This window comes from Manacus candei, unplaced genomic scaffold, assembly GCF_025592945.1.
Source record: "Manacus candei isolate 608988 ecotype Guabito, Panama unplaced genomic scaffold, ASM2559294v1 h1tg000113l, whole genome shotgun sequence".
NCBI classification, from domain to species: Eukaryota; Metazoa; Chordata; class Aves; order Passeriformes; family Pipridae; genus Manacus; species Manacus candei.
The window spans coordinates 1,296,273-1,313,500 of NW_026138161.1; the positions used below are offsets into that span (position 1 = coordinate 1,296,273).

The 17,228-nt window shown below is 43.1% G+C and overlaps 1 protein-coding gene across 2 annotated transcripts in view; it reads left to right on the forward strand.

The window, feature by feature from the left end:
* Positions 1-17,228, forward strand: part of SYT16 (synaptotagmin 16) — a 45,717-nt gene that overhangs the window by 19,325 nt on the left and 9,164 nt on the right. The window contains exons 2-4 of one of the 2 annotated variants that reach the window (XM_051769884.1): positions 1,479-1,735; positions 5,754-6,197; positions 7,268-7,457. In XM_051769884.1, the coding sequence (XP_051625844.1) occupies positions 1,479-1,735; positions 5,754-6,197; positions 7,268-7,457 (891 nt within the window). Of the gene's footprint in view, positions 1-1,478; positions 1,736-5,753; positions 6,198-7,267; positions 7,522-17,228 lie in introns of those variants that run through there. The other variant, XM_051769885.1, reaches the window with a different exon arrangement.

Sequence of the window (17,228 nt, forward strand, 5' to 3'; positions counted from 1 at the left end):
GGTTCAGGGACTTGAGAGGTGTGGGACAAGCAACTGAGAGTGAAAACTGAGACAAAAAAAAGTTGTTGGGTACCTCAGCCTTCTCCATACCAGCTGTCAGCAGGGTCCCTGTCTAATTTGTCAGGGAATAAAAACGTTGATTCATCTAAACAAAAGTAAACTAATAGTTTTCTATTAAACACAGTAATTAATATTATTTTTTTAAGATTTAAATTGGAGACCAAATTTGAAAGAAAAAGATAGTTCTGTAATAATGACCCTCTTAAGAACAAACAAGGAGGTGTCTCTACTTGAGCAGGGGAGTGGACAAGATGACCTCTGGAGGTTCCTTCCAACCTCAACTCCTTCTGTGAGTCTAAACCCCAAATAGCTGTGCCTGCAAAGGAAGTAATTCAGTTTTCATTGCTGTCATCAGCTGTCTGGAAGCAAAACTTGTTTTCTTTCACTGTAACTGCTCCTTGCCTCTTTGAAAGAGATGGAGGCAGAATCTTGCTCTTTGTGCTCCTAAAGCAAGGCCCATCAGGAGATGCATTAGGAGAAGGAAGGACCTTGTTTTTTTTCCTGAAAGTGCTTGCAGGCGACATCCAAGGCCAAATCATGATGTTGTTTCCATCTGTGTCCCTGGACATGTAATTATCTGTGCTGCTCCATCCAGAGAGCTCTCACCGGTGCTTTCAAGCGCAGAAAAGATCCCTGTGTTCAAAACAGAGATATCAATGGTAGTAGAAAATGAATCTGTGGTGTGAACCAGAGAAGATTATTTTGTTCTCATTAATGAACCTAACTTTAGCCCATGGAGTAAGTGTGTAGGAACAGATGAATTAAAACTAATAAAAGCAGGCAGGAAATTAGGGAACAGAACACATCTCCCCTCAGTTGTCCTTTGGGCAATTTTGCCCAAACATGGGATTTGGAGATTCCTGCTTGGCTTGTGGGGCTGGTCATGCTCACTCAAGCTCTCAGAGGGGTGATAGGTTCATGGTGGCACTCTGTTATCTCTGTGAAAGTCCTTTCCTCACCAGCACTATGCCCTTGAGGACAATGCCAACTCCTCTCTTTTCCTCCTCCTCCTCCTGCATGGAAAGAAACTGTCATACCCATTCATCAGGCCTATGCTGTGCTTTTCTGTAGTTTGTCTGACCTGTGTTTTCATGGAAGAGATTGCTTTGGGACTGCAAAGCAGCTCCAAGGCACTTGAATATCCCAGATACTCCATTGATAATTGCATTTGGTGGTTAACTTTGTCAAGTAAAGGCAACTGGTTTCTCAGTTCAACCCTGTCCCCTCCATCAAATGCTGATTTAAACAGGATTTGTTATTTTATAGATTCAGCACTGCAGTACTCAGAAACCGAAACGAGAGGAAAAAAAAAAGAAAAAAAAAAAGAAAAGAAAGGAGAGAAAGGCACATTTTGAAGTTATAGGGGGAGGAATTTGTTCTAATCCCTCTGAAATTATTTTCTTGCTGAAAATTGTTAGATCTGGATGGACTAAGCCAACTGAGTTACCAAGACAACCTATCCTATCGTGGAGATGACCATGTATCTGTTGATTCAAGAACAACAACTGGGAATAGGGGCACTGGGCAGCATAAAGGGCCCAGGATGGAGCCCAGCATCAGGGATGGAGTTAGCCGGGCAGCCACGGAAGGACGTTTGGAAATGGAGACAGCACCTGCCAACCAGGGATTGGAAGTAAATGATGCTACTGACAGCTCATCGGCTTGGAGCCCTGAGGTACGGTGAATTGTCATTTATCACACATGGTGTAAGCTTTTGGAGGATATTGGGGGCCAAACAGTGTTAGAGGAGAAATGAAGTGAAAAATTGATCAGCGCAGCCCAAGATAATGGTACTCCTGTGTGCATATGTGCGTGAACATACACCCCTCCCTTTGTGTTTCCCCTCTTTCTGGTATTTTACCTCTTGCTACTAACACTAATTCACAGAAGCTCTTTTATTGCCTGCTTTCTGACTGCAGTCTCTGAGCTGAAATTGGAGCCATTAGCTGCCTGACAGCATTTACTGTCATTTAGCAAAGAGCACTCTGTGGTGGCCCAGGGCTTTGTCACTGGCTCTACATGCAAGGTGTGCGTCTCTGGATGTGGTATGTGGTCACTGGGTCAGATCTGTGCCTCTTTTTTCAGGTATTTTCTATGATTTAGACAATGGGAAGTATCTGGAAAGCTGGACACAGCTGGTGGGGGTGGCCTGTGACTTGGCCAAGTGACCATCACTCTGGTCCCCGCTGATACCAGGCAACCGTTTAGGGAAGGAGGGAACCCAAGGCTGCTTTCTCTTAGTTTTACAGCTTTATTTTGAAGCCTCAAAAAAACATTTTGGATTTTAAGGCATTGTAAACACCTGATTACTTAGCATCTCCCTTTTCTCTCCTAATCTCTCTGCCTGATGTGTTGATTTTCATTATTTTACCACAGGGTAAAATGTCTGAAAAAATATCAGCCTGCATCAGGCATATTAAAAGAACAGCACAAAGGTCACACTTGCCTGAGTTAAAAGAGACTGTTCTTCAGCTGTGGAAATTAATACTTCCATCACATTCTGAGCAACAAGGCTTTGAGGGAAAGGTTCCTATCCTCAGAGCAGGCTGCCTGCAGCCAGTTAAAGAGATGGAAGGCAGCTCCTTGGGGCATATACTCAAGCCCTAAGGGGTGTTTGGAGCAGCATTTTGGTTTGCTGAACAATCCAGTCCCACAAAACACTGCTCATCACATGCAAACTCTGTGTGGCAGCAGCTCTGCCCTCTTTTTGCTGTTTGTCTGCCCATCTGAGGCTCATTTATCCTTTTTCAAATTTGATGTACATTGCTGTGGTTCACATGTGCCTCAGTGTCTCCAGTGTCCTCTTGTATTTCTTTTCCAAATTTGATGTGCATTGCTGTGGTCCACATGTGCCTCAGTGTCTCCAGTGTCCTCTTGTATTTCTTTGGAATACATCTCTTGTTTTGCTCCTGGTATCTACATTTTCCAAATGCAAAGAATGATTCTAGCATCAGGGGGCAGATATGCCCAAGACCCAGTTTATCTGCTACAAACAGCTTCTCATCTGAAGGTATTGTGTGCATTAATGAAAGACTTTTTATTGCAGGAACTAAATGTTCTGACATGCCAGAAATGTCCAAGTGCTATTATGCTCCACTCAAAGGACCTCTCTTTAGAGACGGAAATGGTAATTTTATGCCCCTGCAGTGGAACCACAAGTACCGTTTCAATCCTTATCCATGATTAGCTGTTCTTTCAGGTTTCTCTGGCAGAAATGGACTTATTTTACTTAGTGAAGTGGATATTGGCTGTCCTGAATGACCAGGTTAGACATGCAGTATCAATCAGTATATTTGGCTTGACTTCACAACAACTGTGCTGGGCAGAGGGAAAGAAATTCAGATGAAATATCTAAACCCCAGTCATTCCTTGGATTCCAATTTAAGTGTCTGTATAATCAATATGTTCACAATGCACTTGTAGCCCAGCTGAGCTTTGAGAGCTGAGGGGAGTTCTGTCAATGACTTCCACGGAAGGGAGATTACTGTGTGTGAAGCAAACCTGTACAGGGGTGAGTCCTGGATAGCACAGAAAGGAGCTGTGAGGTCTCTAAAGCTTGGTTGCCCATGGAAAGGTTACTGCCACGGAGTGTGGCATTTCTCTTTCCCTCTCTGCCTCCAGTTCACATAGTTTTTCTCTGCAGTGGATGTGAATGCAGCTCCAGTAGCATGATTTGACATTTCCTGAAATCCAAATCCTTTCTAGCTCTTCAGTCAAAAACCAGATCTCTGACCTTAAGCCTGCCCTAACACGCTGCCAGAAGGTGAGATACTTAGCCCTGCTGGGATGGGAAATTGCCTCTTGGATCCTCGTACCTGTGGGTTTATGATGGTGCCCAGGAGTTCACCTTCTCCAGCTCAGGCACGTGGATGAAAGCAAAGTTATGCTGCAAGCACGGTTGTCTCCACACCTTAGCAGCAACCTTTGAATGTGCTTTGATTCCATCACCTCAGTAGCAAATGCACAGATAAAAGTGTGAAGGGGTGAAAATGTGGAGGGAAATATGAGTCAAGCACAATCCCATTACGTTTCCTTCTTAAATATTATTTCATCAACCAGACAGAAATAACTTGACAGCTACAGAGAGCAGCACTTAACATTTGCATAACACCACGCTCTCTCCAGGCAACCTGGCCTACCTTGCATTTTTGTTTTTTGCAGCCTGCTGTTCATACAGAAAGGTATTTTTGTGGCCAACCAAGTCATTTTAGGTGTTGCCCAAGCGGGTTTTTTTTCTCCCTTTGACATTACTTCTGCAAGACGTCTGACAGCAGGTCTCCAGCCTCAGTCTGCACGCTTGAACTTTTGTATTCACGTTCACAAGTCTTAAACACCTCTGAAAATATGGAGAGCTGGAGCTTTGCATGTCATGGCAGATTAATCTGAGCACTAGGAAAAGTAGATTGGCAGGAAGTAAACACAAATTTTGATGTTTATCTGAGGCCTTGTTTGAGACACATACCACCCTAGACACTTCTGAAGGGAATTACATCAGACATCCCAAGGCCCATCATCTGTTCTCTGAACAATAAGATTCCTGTGTTGAAAAGAAGTGTTACTTGAAATGCAAAAGAAGAGAAATGTTTGAGGAGGAGGGTGACTCAGATTCTGGTGACAGGCCTTAATTCACCTTCTGGCTATTAACTGAAAATCTTTCCCTAGTACAGTGTATACTCATGTTTAAATACAAATCATTGATCACTATAGCAACCCCTTTATCACATGAAGCACATTCTAGCTCTGAGATAAAAAAGCACTTTTGAACAGAAATGCACACGCCCACTCAGCAAAAGGTAAGGTGAGCATCCATGTTTTTATCTTGTTTTATCAAGATGATTTTTGTTTTAAAAGTAGGTAAAAGATTGTGTGTGGATTGGTCTGCACATGTTGTGCTTGTTTATTTTGAATTTTTATTCTGAATGTATTAGTATCCAAACAGAACAGAAGGAACAGATGCTTCTCTTGGGAGATTTAAAAAGGGTATAAAGAGACAGTATGTATTTAATCAGACTGTTTTTCTCCATTATCATTGCCTTAGCTGTAGGAAAAGTATTGAAATATAGGGTAGCATCTAGAAATGGAATTTCAATTTTACAAGAAATTCTGATATGGTGATTTCCTCTCCCATCAAACTGAACCACAGTGCTTAATTTTTTTAATTTATAGCGGAACAAAATATCTAAAAAGTTAGCAGGTTTGGCTGAATTGTTTGATTTTGCTAATGCAAAAAATATGTCTTGACAAAAAATTCCAATGTACGTTCAAAGTAACACTGTATGTTGGTAAAAACATTTAAGTTGGTCAAACTTACTTACATAAGTAAGTTGGTCAAAACATTTTGTTAATGCCTCAAAATTGACATGAATGAAATGTAAAAAAACCTTTGTTGAGGTTTTCCTCATGAGGAATGTTTTCCAAATCAACTGTCTCCCGCAAAACATTTAGATATTGATGAAACTTTTTGTTGGAAATGTTTCAACAAGTGCTATTGCTTACTAGAGTATATGGGGAATATTACACAAAATCAGGCAATTAACAATCATTGCCCTTTCAAGAAACAGTGGGGTCTTTATTTTGCACAGGAACTGCCTACACTTGCAGGCACAAGGAAGAACAGTCTTTTTTAAATGGAGTTCAGATCACAGAGACAGTTGAACTCCAGTGGAGGTGTTATTTCTTCCTTCTCTTTGCAGGAACATAATGAAGTGAACAGTGTACCAGCTCATCATGGCACTCATGAGCCCATCTGCAAATGTGGGGATCTAGATGTCATCTTCAACTATAAACCCTCAAGTCAAAAGCTGGTGGTTACTATCTTGGAGGCCAGGGACATCCCAGACAAAGACCGCAGCGGTGTGAACACCTGGCAAGTGCACACAGTTCTGATGCCAGGCAAGAAACAGAGGGGGAAAACGAGCGTTCAGAGAGGACCCATCCCCGTCTTCAAGGATAAAATTGCCTTCGGTAAGCTGGAACCACAGGAGTTAAGCAGCCACGCCGTTCGCTTCCGCCTCTACGCGGTGCACAAGATGATTGCAGAGAAGATGATGGGAGAGCAGCTGTTCTACCTGAGCAACATCAGCCAGGAAGAGGAAGTGAAGGTGACACTGGTCTTGGAGCCCAGAAGTAACCTGAGTGTAAGTTTGGTGAAAGACATATGGGATCCAAAAAATTGTTTGTCTGGTGAGCGGGGACCAGCCTTACCTGACGTCTGTCATTCAGGGCTGTTAGCATGTGACTGGTGGATCTGTCCTGCTGTCACTTAAAAAGTTATCAGTAAGGGGAAGCCCAGGATATTTGTTCCCTATGCAAAGCTGTGCTTTATTAACAACAGATCAGCTAGCAAGCTGACACCAAACCATGTGTATGTACTACATCTACACGAATCATCACATGCTGTGCCATTCAGAAATAGTAGGTTGATCCAGGAACCACCAAGGCTAATTATGTCTTAATTTCAATAAGGACAGTGATTCTTGTGCACCATTGTGTTGGTGGACCTGTACTACTGCCAGTGCAGGAGCTACCTCATTTGGCCCTAGCTACTAGCTTGTATATCTCCACATGGTGCAGTCTCCATGTTGCCAGAAATGCTTAGTAATGTTCCTTTACATGACAGATGGAATTGGAGAGGTGGGTCACGGGAAGAGGAACTGGCTGTGCTGCTTCCTAATTTTCCAAGCACATCACAGTTGTATCCAGCTCTGGCTATGCCAATCAATTTGTGTAGATGGGCTCTGTCATGATTCATTGTCTACAAAAAGCTCAGTGAGAGGCTGTGCACACAAAATGAATAAAACATCGAACTCCAGGTGAAGAGGGAATAGAGAGAGCATTGTGGGAGCAAGGAAAGAAAGTAAGAAAATGCACAGACCAAAAAACCCCAAACTGCAAACTGTATTCCATCCAAAAGCCATTATCAAGGAGATTGACTGAGCATTAATGTAGTAGGATGTTTGGTTATCTCAGAGGCTTTGATTTACAGTAGTGATAACACATTATGCAGAGTTCCTCATCTTTAAAGAGAAAGTTCAGAGATGTGTTTTTGTAAAAGTGACGCTCTGATTCTCCTGGTGCCCCAGCATAATTAATTCTTAGTTATTGTAATTTCTTAAGAGAGCTGTTACCAAATGAGACTAGAAGATATAAATTGGGGGAGGGTGGTGGCGAATGTCCTGATGATTCTCTTGGTGCTCTTTCCCTGCAGAGTGCAGATTCTCAGCTTAGTCTGTCAGCAATCTCTCACAGTGATAGCGCTTCTTCAACACAGTCCCTGTCGCATGGAGGGGTGCCAGAGCTGCTCGTGGGATTGTCATACAATGCCACTACGGGGCGGCTGTCGGTGGAGATGATCAAAGGCAGTCATTTCCGAAACCTCGCAATTAATAGGCCACCTGGTAAGTACTCTCGCTGCTATTAAATAACACCATTGAGTCAAAATTTGCTTTTTATTTTCTTCCTCGAGATATTCAATTATGCCTTTTCTGAGCCGGGTTTCCTTGCAGAGCACCTGATGAAAAATTAAAAGCCTTTATTTCAGATGCGCGTGTTGGTAAATGTTACAGGGTAATTGGAGGCAATCATATGAAGACACAGCTGATGGGATGGTAATACCTGAATGTCTGTTTTATTGCATATACCTTTACAACATCTGATTAAGGCGAAAGTGTCATTATACCCAAAGCACAGGGTAATTCTCAGCAGATCCATAAAAAGAAAGAAGCACTTTCCAAGTGTTTATATGTTACCATGTGACCCACAGGGGCCCTGCCTTGTGCCATTAAGTGTTTCCCAGGGCTATACTTTGTTTAGTCCCCTTACTGTGCTGCTGAGTGCTGGGTGACCTGGTGCTTTGGGCCCTTTGGGGATCCTCCTGCTGTGAATTCTCGGCTGCTGCACAAGAAAATCTTCTGCAGAAGGAAAATTGGAAAGTTGTCACAACAGGGTCACAATAGTTGAGTTCCTTTCCTCCAGTCCTACAGGAAAAAATGGAAATTGCCTTACAGTAGGTTTAGTTAGTGCCTGAGCTGTAGTTAGTCCTTGACATGGATAGTGCTGGTGTCCATGATATAGATAGAGTCACAAAGCCATAGCACCTGGTCTTATCTGCTTTGCCACTGGGATGCCTCATTCAGGGGGTTAATGGCAGCACTGTATTCATCCTGTGTTGTCCTTTTGCCTCCTGTCTGACACCAGCAACTGATGGCAATGTGAAATAATGTGTGTTTTTTGTTTGTCTGTTGGTGTGTTTGCTTTTCGTGATGTTTGCCTACTTGTCAAAGATAATAACCTTTGACGGTTCCTTGCCTTCGCTGGATTTGACATAATATCTGTAGCTGCAAAATGCTAAGATTGCTTTTGCAAGATACTCTGCTCTTTGGCCCAGATCTAGCAAAATATTTATGCAATATTTCAGTGTATTGATGTGAAAACTCAAGTTTCTACTAAACTATACTGGAGTATATTACAAAAATAATGTGTCATCAGTTAGTCCCTCAAGAATTAAGGGCAAGCCTGTGCAACGGTAAAACACCTGACCCCAGTCTGTGTAGTCCTAGCTCATCTTTTATTATCTGTAGCAACATAGGTCTCTATGTGAGTTACTTAAAGGCATGTTCTTGTTAACATTTACATGTTTTATTAAAAACATTTTGTGTTTGTTGATGACAAAAGAACAGAAGCAGGATATGGGCAAAGGAGGCATTCCTTGAGGGACTTTTTATTTTAAATTCTGACTGGATTTTCCATTTCTATGTTTGGGGGGCTTCAGATAAATCTAATTTATTCTGTTTGATAAGATGGGCAAAGTCTTCTGTCAACCAAACTAACAGTCCATAGCAGTTCTTTCATATTTGCTGTTAAGACTATCTTGAGTTGTTTCTTCACATCCTTTCTGTATCCAAAAGAACTTTAACATTGTCAGACCAGTGTCTCTCAGTGTTAGATCAGCTTTTAGGTGAAACACAGAGATCCATAAATGACTATAGGCAAATTCTGAACCTATCACAATCTGCTGCTTTTATTCCAAGTTGCATTGTTGCATCTGCTTTCTGAATTGTTCTTCTGTGCCTACAAAGTTCCCAGCGGTGTGGTGAGAAAAGGAAAACCCAGTGAAGCAGAAACTGAAGGAAATTAAAAAGAAGGAAGAAAACCAGCACTTGTGTCAGATGCTGGAGCAGCATTTCACTGATAACTCCTCAGGCACTGTGGGGGAGTGCTGTGAGGTCCGATCGTTACTGTCTGAAACATGCTGGTGGCTGAATGAGATGCTCAATAAGTCCTTCAAGAGGTGAAAACTAAAGCTGGTATCCCGCTTTCTGGAGGGTGAGGAAAGAGCCCTTGCATTTTCTTAAATAGGTCCTATTTGTGGTTCTGTTGTTTGAGGCTCAGAGGGAGTGATTTCTGTAAAGTATCATGGAAATTTCAGATATAATAGTGTTTTGGGGCACTTAAACACCAAGCCCAAACTGCTATTCAGGGCAGCCATTTATGGTAAGACCAGAAGAAGGCAATGGACAGAATCCATCTCTATTCCCAGCCCTGCAAGCACAGACTCTACACAGGACCCATATGTAGTCCTGTTGCAGCCCAGTGGATTTAGTACTGGCTGCTGCTGCCAGCTGCAGCTGTGGAGAATGGCAGGAGGGTCTTGAATAACAGCAAAGTCTCCAGCTGTGTTTTTTGCCCACCTTTATCCTCTTCTCTGCCAGTTGTACTCTTATAGCATGCATGCTTCCTTCTTGGCATCCTGGCACAGGGATTTCACTGTGAGCAGGAGAAGGAACTGGACTGGGGCACTGGTGATTTTAGGTGTTAAAGGCTGCAGAGGCTGAAAGAGTTGGTTTTCTGGAGAAGAAAAGGAGGGTAGTGCATGTTTCAGTTTTTCCTGGGCACATCGTCTCCTTCACCTTTAAACTGAGTCAGATAAATATCAAAGTCATGGGTGCTTACATGAGTAATAACCAGGTTAGAAAACAGCTGGACATCTTACAGAAACTTAAATCTGTGTCTTCTCTTCGGGTCACATTTGTGCGATTTAAGGATAGTTTGGGCAAGGATAAGTGTCCAGGTATTGTTCTGGGTAACATGCTGAGTTATAGGCCTAAGCCTACAATCCCTGATCACATAAGTAGATCCATTATAATTCAGAGCACTTAAGAGCACTCAAGAGTATGGCTGCAGCATCGGACCGTAAATTATCTGTGTGCCAAAAAGCCTCATGCAGGAAAGCATCTACAGTTTTGTCAGATGTGGACACTGTTGGTATTTTAGTGCTAATGGCTTGTGTGCTGTGCACCTCATTCTATTTGGTTCTTGTAAAAAAAACATTAACCTGTGCTAACATTTTGTAGGAGTTCATATTTTGTTCTGTGGTCTTGTATCTTCTTAGAACAAAACGCAGCATGTTCTCTTAAAGGGTGTTTATTATAAAAAATGTAACAAGAGAAGCCTACACCACTGTCAGAGACATCTTTAAAAATTTATAACCAGTTACATACTATGTGCATGGTAGTAATACCTTGGGATCACAGTGATGGAACAGGAATCATTTGAACTAGTCAGTGTATAAACACAAAACAGAGAGATGCCTGCCCATGTGATGTTAAACCTTCATCTGCTGCTCTGCTGGGTGCAGCTCTCTCTCCTCTAATCCAGCCTTCCCTCTTTTCCCTTCTACATTTCTTTTGGGGTTTATGTCTGTGTGTAACGCAATTTGAGAAGAACTATTGTAAAGTTATTCCCTCGCCTAAGAAAAGTCCTCCAAGGTTTTCAACAGCTGCAGAATTAATCACACATTATAATTACATCCGTACATGATCATTATTATACCAGCAGCATATTAACCCCATTAAACAAATACAATAGCATTAATGCTGGAAAAGACAGGAGGGAGAGAACAAGCTATCAGGATTTCTATTGGTAACAGGAGAAAGTTCTTCTTGAATTAAAGACTTTTCTGAAAACAAACATTTACCTGAGCCACAGGTAACGATATCCAAGAAACGCAGAAAATGCTCCCACAGAAAATTTAGGATTCTTACATTAGGATCTGCATTGCTCTGGTATCAGGGTGCTTGAAAGGCATTAGTGGATTTTATTTTATCAGATTATTTGTGAGAGAAGTAAAGTTATTAACCGTGTTACATTCCTGGAGAACTAAGGCACAGGTTAATTCCTTTAATTACTCCAAATCAGACCAAGAAGCTGAATAAAAAAAATTAACTTTTAACCTACATATCTTGCTCTGAACAAGGAACTTGCTTGAGCTCCTAAAGCTTTGTGATTCATGCTTCCATGTCATTGGTAATAGAAGGGGGACCTTGCCAGGGCAAGATGGGGTGGATTCAGTCCTCCAGAGAGCTTGGTTAACAGAGTTGGGATTTTCTGGGAAGCTTCTTGCTGCCAAGTGCTTGCCAGTCAGTCACAGTAAAATTGTAGGAAAGTCACTTCTCCTTCTGCACCTTCTTTTTGCCCTTCCTTGAACAGCTAAAATAAGCTTACAATAAGAACAGCTGAGAAAGCTTTGTTTTGGGTGAGAAAGATGAGGCCAGATGCAAGTAGCCCCAGAAGGATGTCTTAGTAATGAGCAGCCAGGCAGTGAGGCAGAAGATGAAGTGTGGATGAATGTAAAGTATTGCATGGGAGCACATGTGGAATTCAAACTTAATCTGGATGGGCTCAATATTTCACTTAGGAGTGAAATATTAGTCTTACAGTAAATAGCTCTAGGAAAATGTCAATTCAAGGATCAGCAACAGCAGTGAAAAAAACCCAAAACAAATGTGAACAAAATGAAAAATTGATATTTTATTGTAAATACACAGTCAGTAGTCTAATGAATACTGTGTACAGTTCTGGCTCCCTCTGTTTAAATAGAATGGTAGAACTGAAAAGATGTGGTGAGGAGTCTTGGAGACAATCAGGGGTATGGGAACAGCTTCCAACGAGCTGTAGCTGAATAGACTGTGCCTCCTACGATGTTACAACAAAGGGAGATGGGGGAAGATTTCACAGAGGTCTACAAGTGTCATTGAGAAAGTGAATTGACAACACTTACTCATTGTCTTCTCCTGATACAAACCCAAAGGATCATAAAAGGAAGCGAGGAGGTAGTGGGTTCTGAAGAGGAGACAGCTCTTCACCTACGCTGTTGAATTCCTCACTACAGAACGTCATGGATGGTAGAAATCTACTTGAGTTCTGTGCAACACAGGAGAAGTTCTCAAAGTTCCACAGAGGATCACTAAATACAAAGACACTGCCTCTGACTGAGGAAGTTCTTGAGTCACAAATTGCTGGATACTGGGGGAGTATTTGGGAGGGAACCAGCATATGCCGTATTTTTATAGCTTTACTAAGGTGTGTGTGCTGGGGTACTGTTGGCTGGATGAACTGTCTGGGCACAGCTCTTCCCACCACATGTGAGACCTGATTAGGCTTAGAAAGACAATGTCAGAACAATGGACTTCCAAGGAGCAATTGTAAGATTTTTGTGGGGGATATTCTATGATAATTAGACATCCAATGATAGCACATGGTTATCTAGTAATGTTTTCAATAGCTTTATATTTATAAAAGGTATATGAAAAGTATAATCTGTTACAGGGCATAAAAATGAAGATATTTCTGAATCAAAGGAGTGCATTTGAAGTGGATGTATGGCGGTGCTCTCCCACTCCCATAGCTGTAAACAAGAAAAAAAACCAGTTTTTTCCCCCCTCCTAAAACTAGCAGAAGAAAAAACCATTGCTACCGGAGTAGAACTCTCCTCATTCCAAGTTTCCGCTGGAGCTGAATGTTAAGTGTAAATCTGCAGTGACTTTACAGAGCAGTGTTTGCAGGAGATCTGATGACAGGATGTGTAATAAAGCCATGCCTGTGGGCACCGCTGCTGGAGGTGACAAAAGCCGGGCTTAAGCATCCTTACATCATGCCCCTACCATTGCCATTGCTGTTGTTGAGGTGTGTAACCATGCTCTTAGAGTTCTCCATCTCCTCTCTGAGGCAGCAGCAATGCATAAATGTGGAAAGTTTTGAAATGCCCTTGTTAGAGGAGAGTCACCTTGTGCATCTGGAGAGATGATTGCGTTCTCTTTCAGCTGGGTCAGCCTGCACGAAAGCTGCACCTCCTCAGGGCTGGGTAGTGCAGGCAGATGGTAAGCTGGCTCTGTAGCCTAACAGGTGTCCCAGGTGAGGGCTGGTGTTGTAAAATGGGGTGGATGTGGGGTGTTGAGGCAGCAGAGAAGGATCACAGAGGAACTGAGCTCCGAGGGGGAGGATGTTGAGGTGCTGGAGCAGGTCCAGAGAAGAGCAACAAGGCTGGTGAAGGGACTCGAGCACAAGTCCTGTGAGGAGAGGCTGAGGGAACTGGGATTGTTCAGCCTGGAGAAGAGGAGGCTCAGGGGAGACCTCATCACTCTCTACAACTCCCTGAAAGGAGGTTGTAGCCATGTGGGGGTTGGTCTCTTCTCCCAGGCAGCTCTCAGTAAGACAAGAGGGCATGGTCTTAAGCTGTGCCAAGGAAGGTTTAGGTTAGATATTAGGAAGAAATTCGTTACAGAAAGGGTAATCAGGCATTGGAATGGGCTGCCCAGGGAAGGTTTTTAAGATAAGACTGGATGTGGCATTTAGTGCCATGGTCTGGTAACCACAGCAGTAGTGGATCAAGGGTTGGACTTGAGGATCTCGGAGGTCCCTTCCAACCTAGCAGATTCTATGATTCTGTGATTCTAAGGTGTCTCTGGAAACAGCTTTCTTTCCTGAGAGACCTGGACCTTGCTTTCAGGGAACCCTCATCTCCTGCCCCTCTTGCATGTCACTGCTGCTGGCAATTCCCTCCCTCAGGCCAAGAAGTGCTTCCAGGGAGCAGTGCATTCCTTTCTGCTGCATTTTAAATTAGAGGTGCTGCTGGTCTGTTCTCTGATGACTCACATGTTGTGAAGGTTGCCAGATTCCAGCCTCTCCCTTGTGTGAGAGCTGTAAGCCCCAGGAGAGGAGACTTGAGCAGCAGAGACTTGGTGGAATAGGGGAAGGAAAGTTGGCTTCTCAGCAACATAGTAGGCAGTTCTCAGCTCTTGTATGATTTATAGAGTAGGCCACAAGCTGCCTAAAATCCAGACTTTCACAATGTGGGGTTGGGATCAAAAGCTTGGGTCTAATTCTTCTCCCTGCTCTTTTACTGATCCAGCTGCAGTGAGCCCAGTTCAGAGTATTTCTGCCCCACTGCTGGTTTAATGGGGAGGTAAAGCCAGGACTAATGGTCTTCTGGGTCTCAAACTGAGACCTGGCATGGAGCTGCCAGTACAGAGTAGCACAGAGTTGAGCTCTGGGGCTGCTTCGCCGTGCGGTGCTGCCGTTTATTATGTAGGCTGGGAGCGTGGGCACGCCAGCTGGGGGAAATTAAGCTCCAGGCCCAAGGCTTTATTCTGCTGCGGCTGTTATTAGTCTGGATTGCAGCATGCTGACATGGTTATACTGCTTTTGGAAATGAGCTAGCTTGCCTGGAGCGCGGGTGGGAAAGTCCATGCGGCACCATGGGGTACCCTGCAGCCCACAGACGTGAGGGGTCAGGAGTCTTTGGTTGTTTATTTCCTTTCTAAATATAAATTCAAGCAGGGGGGTTAGATGCTTTTGTATTGGCAGTGTTTTTGCTCACAGGTCAGCTTTATTAATAATGGTAGTGCTTAGGGTAAATGAAAGCAGAATGCATGCTATGGTCCCTGCTCCAAAAGCAGGAATGCATAAATTAGAGCTGATTATTCCCCTGAGTTGTCATTATCAGTTAGTTCCCTGAGAAGGATCATGACAGAAATGGGTCATTAGAAGAATCGTGGATAAAGTGATTGCCTTTGCAGATGAGCTCTCAAGAGGTGTTTTATGGTTGGGGCAGTGTTGATAGAGACAGAGCAGTCTGCTCAAGGAGAGATTTGCCCAGACCTCTGGAGCAAGATGATGCAGTGCTAGCCCGAAATGTGTCTGGCTCCTTGCAGCATTCCTTGATTTAGCTCTTTTCACTCCGGTATTAAATGCAGAGGTGTTGATATTTTATGTATACGTGAACATTGTTCAATCTACTCATACCAGAGATGAAAGATAAGTTTAGGGTGAAAATGATTTGCAGCAAGAACTTCTGTTCCAAAACCTGCATGGAAGGGAGAGTCTGGTAGATGCAGTGCTAAAATTGGTCTTGGCAAAATTAGACTTCGTTCTTGAATCTTCACAGACTTTTGTGTAACCAGGGGTAAGCTGCAGTCTCAGACACTCCCAGATATTAAGAGGTCTTGCTCTTCTTCATGTCAGTGAGATGGGTGCCCAAATAGGTGAGCACTTAGGCATTTTAAAGAATGTGAGCCCTAATCTCTTTTCTCCCTTTGTGCTTGACAGAGGTGGCATGAAAATAAACACTTTGAAGAGTGTAGAGTGCTGAGACACCACTGTAATGAGGCCATTACTGAATCTGAGCATGTAATTAGATGGAAAATGTTTGCCTTCATAATGAATAGATGCTCTTACACATACATTCCTCAGTAAATTGTCAAGTTCATCCTTTCTGTAGTTTCAATAATTTCACTGTGTATCTGGGGATGGATTTTCTTTGGCAAAGTCGACAGGAGGGGAGAGAGGACCAGACTGGACCACAAGGAGGACTAGGAAATGTTTTCTGATGAGACTCCTAAAAAGATGCTGCAAGGAGTGCAATGCAGAAAGGGCAAACTACAATCTTTAAATGTAGTTAGTGAAGCAGAATAACAGCTCAGTCTCATATGTACCAACTCTGCAAAGCAAATTTCAGATGCTAAATATATGATACACACCTACTCTTTTATTTCTGTTCGGGCAATCTTGATTCTTTTGCCTAGTAAAATACACTCAGTGGAATAAATTTTAGGAGAATTAGTGGCCTGATTTAGTTGTCACTTGCACTGTTTTTGTGCCTGTGCTTTCATGGGCATGAATAGGGCTCCTGATATTATCTCTATGCTGAGCACAGTCTCCTTCCAGCCTTCACGTCCCTGCCTGATCCAGACGATACGTGCAGGGTCTCCACCACCCTTGGTACTGTACAGGCAGGGTCTTGGTGCAGAAGTATGTAGAAAAATCTGATGTGTATTAAAGAAAAAGCCACATTTTCTGACTTTGGTTTAAGTCATTGTTGGTGTACTGCTCAGTTTTCTTCAAAGCCAGCTATATTCCCCCACACGTGCAAAAGCTGAGGCCTCAGTCGGGGATGTAACATCCTAGTAAGAAACTCCTCCATTCATAGCCTCGAGGATTAAGCAGGGCATCCTGAAACAGTATCCTATGGGGCTCTTTAGCTGTGGCACTTGCTTTAGTGTTAAAAACTAAATCATCTCTAATGGCAGCACTGCCTACTAGATCGATGCTGAATTATGCCATATGCTTCTTTGATTATAAATGGGTTGACTCCTTTGGGGGCTGTTCAAATGAGTGTGTTGCAGTTAGGTGTGATGAATCCCACCTGAGCCGCCAGTACTGGTGAAACACAGAAGGAGGGATGATATGAAGGTATACTAGGAGTGAGATCTAGACCTCAGTCCCGTCCCTGTCTTCTTACAAGAGATACAGGCATGTGTGGGTGACCTTTCCCTCAAGTAACACGGGAAAATAATCTAAAAAAGTTCTTTATTTGCTGTTGGTTATGAGGTACATTGCCATGCTCAGGTGGGATAGCAGTGAGGGTGTTGGTAGCAGTTCTTGGCTGCATACAGCTTCTCCACTCTGCCCATTCCCTGCCCCAGCATAGGCAGGGAAACATACCCAGGAACTGCCAAGGGGTCCAGGGGCAGGATCATTCCAGTGCTGCTCCATGCCCCAGCTCTGCCCTTCCTGTTCCCAGCTCCTACTGTGAGCCCAATCAAATGGCCTCAACTAAGCAGTTTTCAGAGGGTAGAGGGAAAAGCAATGTGACACCAAGGACATATCCAGAGAATAATGGAAGAACTGGGCCAGGAGCAAAGAGAGGGGGTCTCATCTCTGTGAATTCTTAGGCTCAGCACTCACTTCTCTTCCAGCAGAAGTGAGATACTTCATCTTTCTGCCTGTAAATGGGATTGGTTTGGAAAATACACTAAAATTATGTGAAGATGTGAGCTTTTAATTTGAAAGAAAGAAAAATTTTAAAGTTCAAACAGGGAACTGTACTAGTT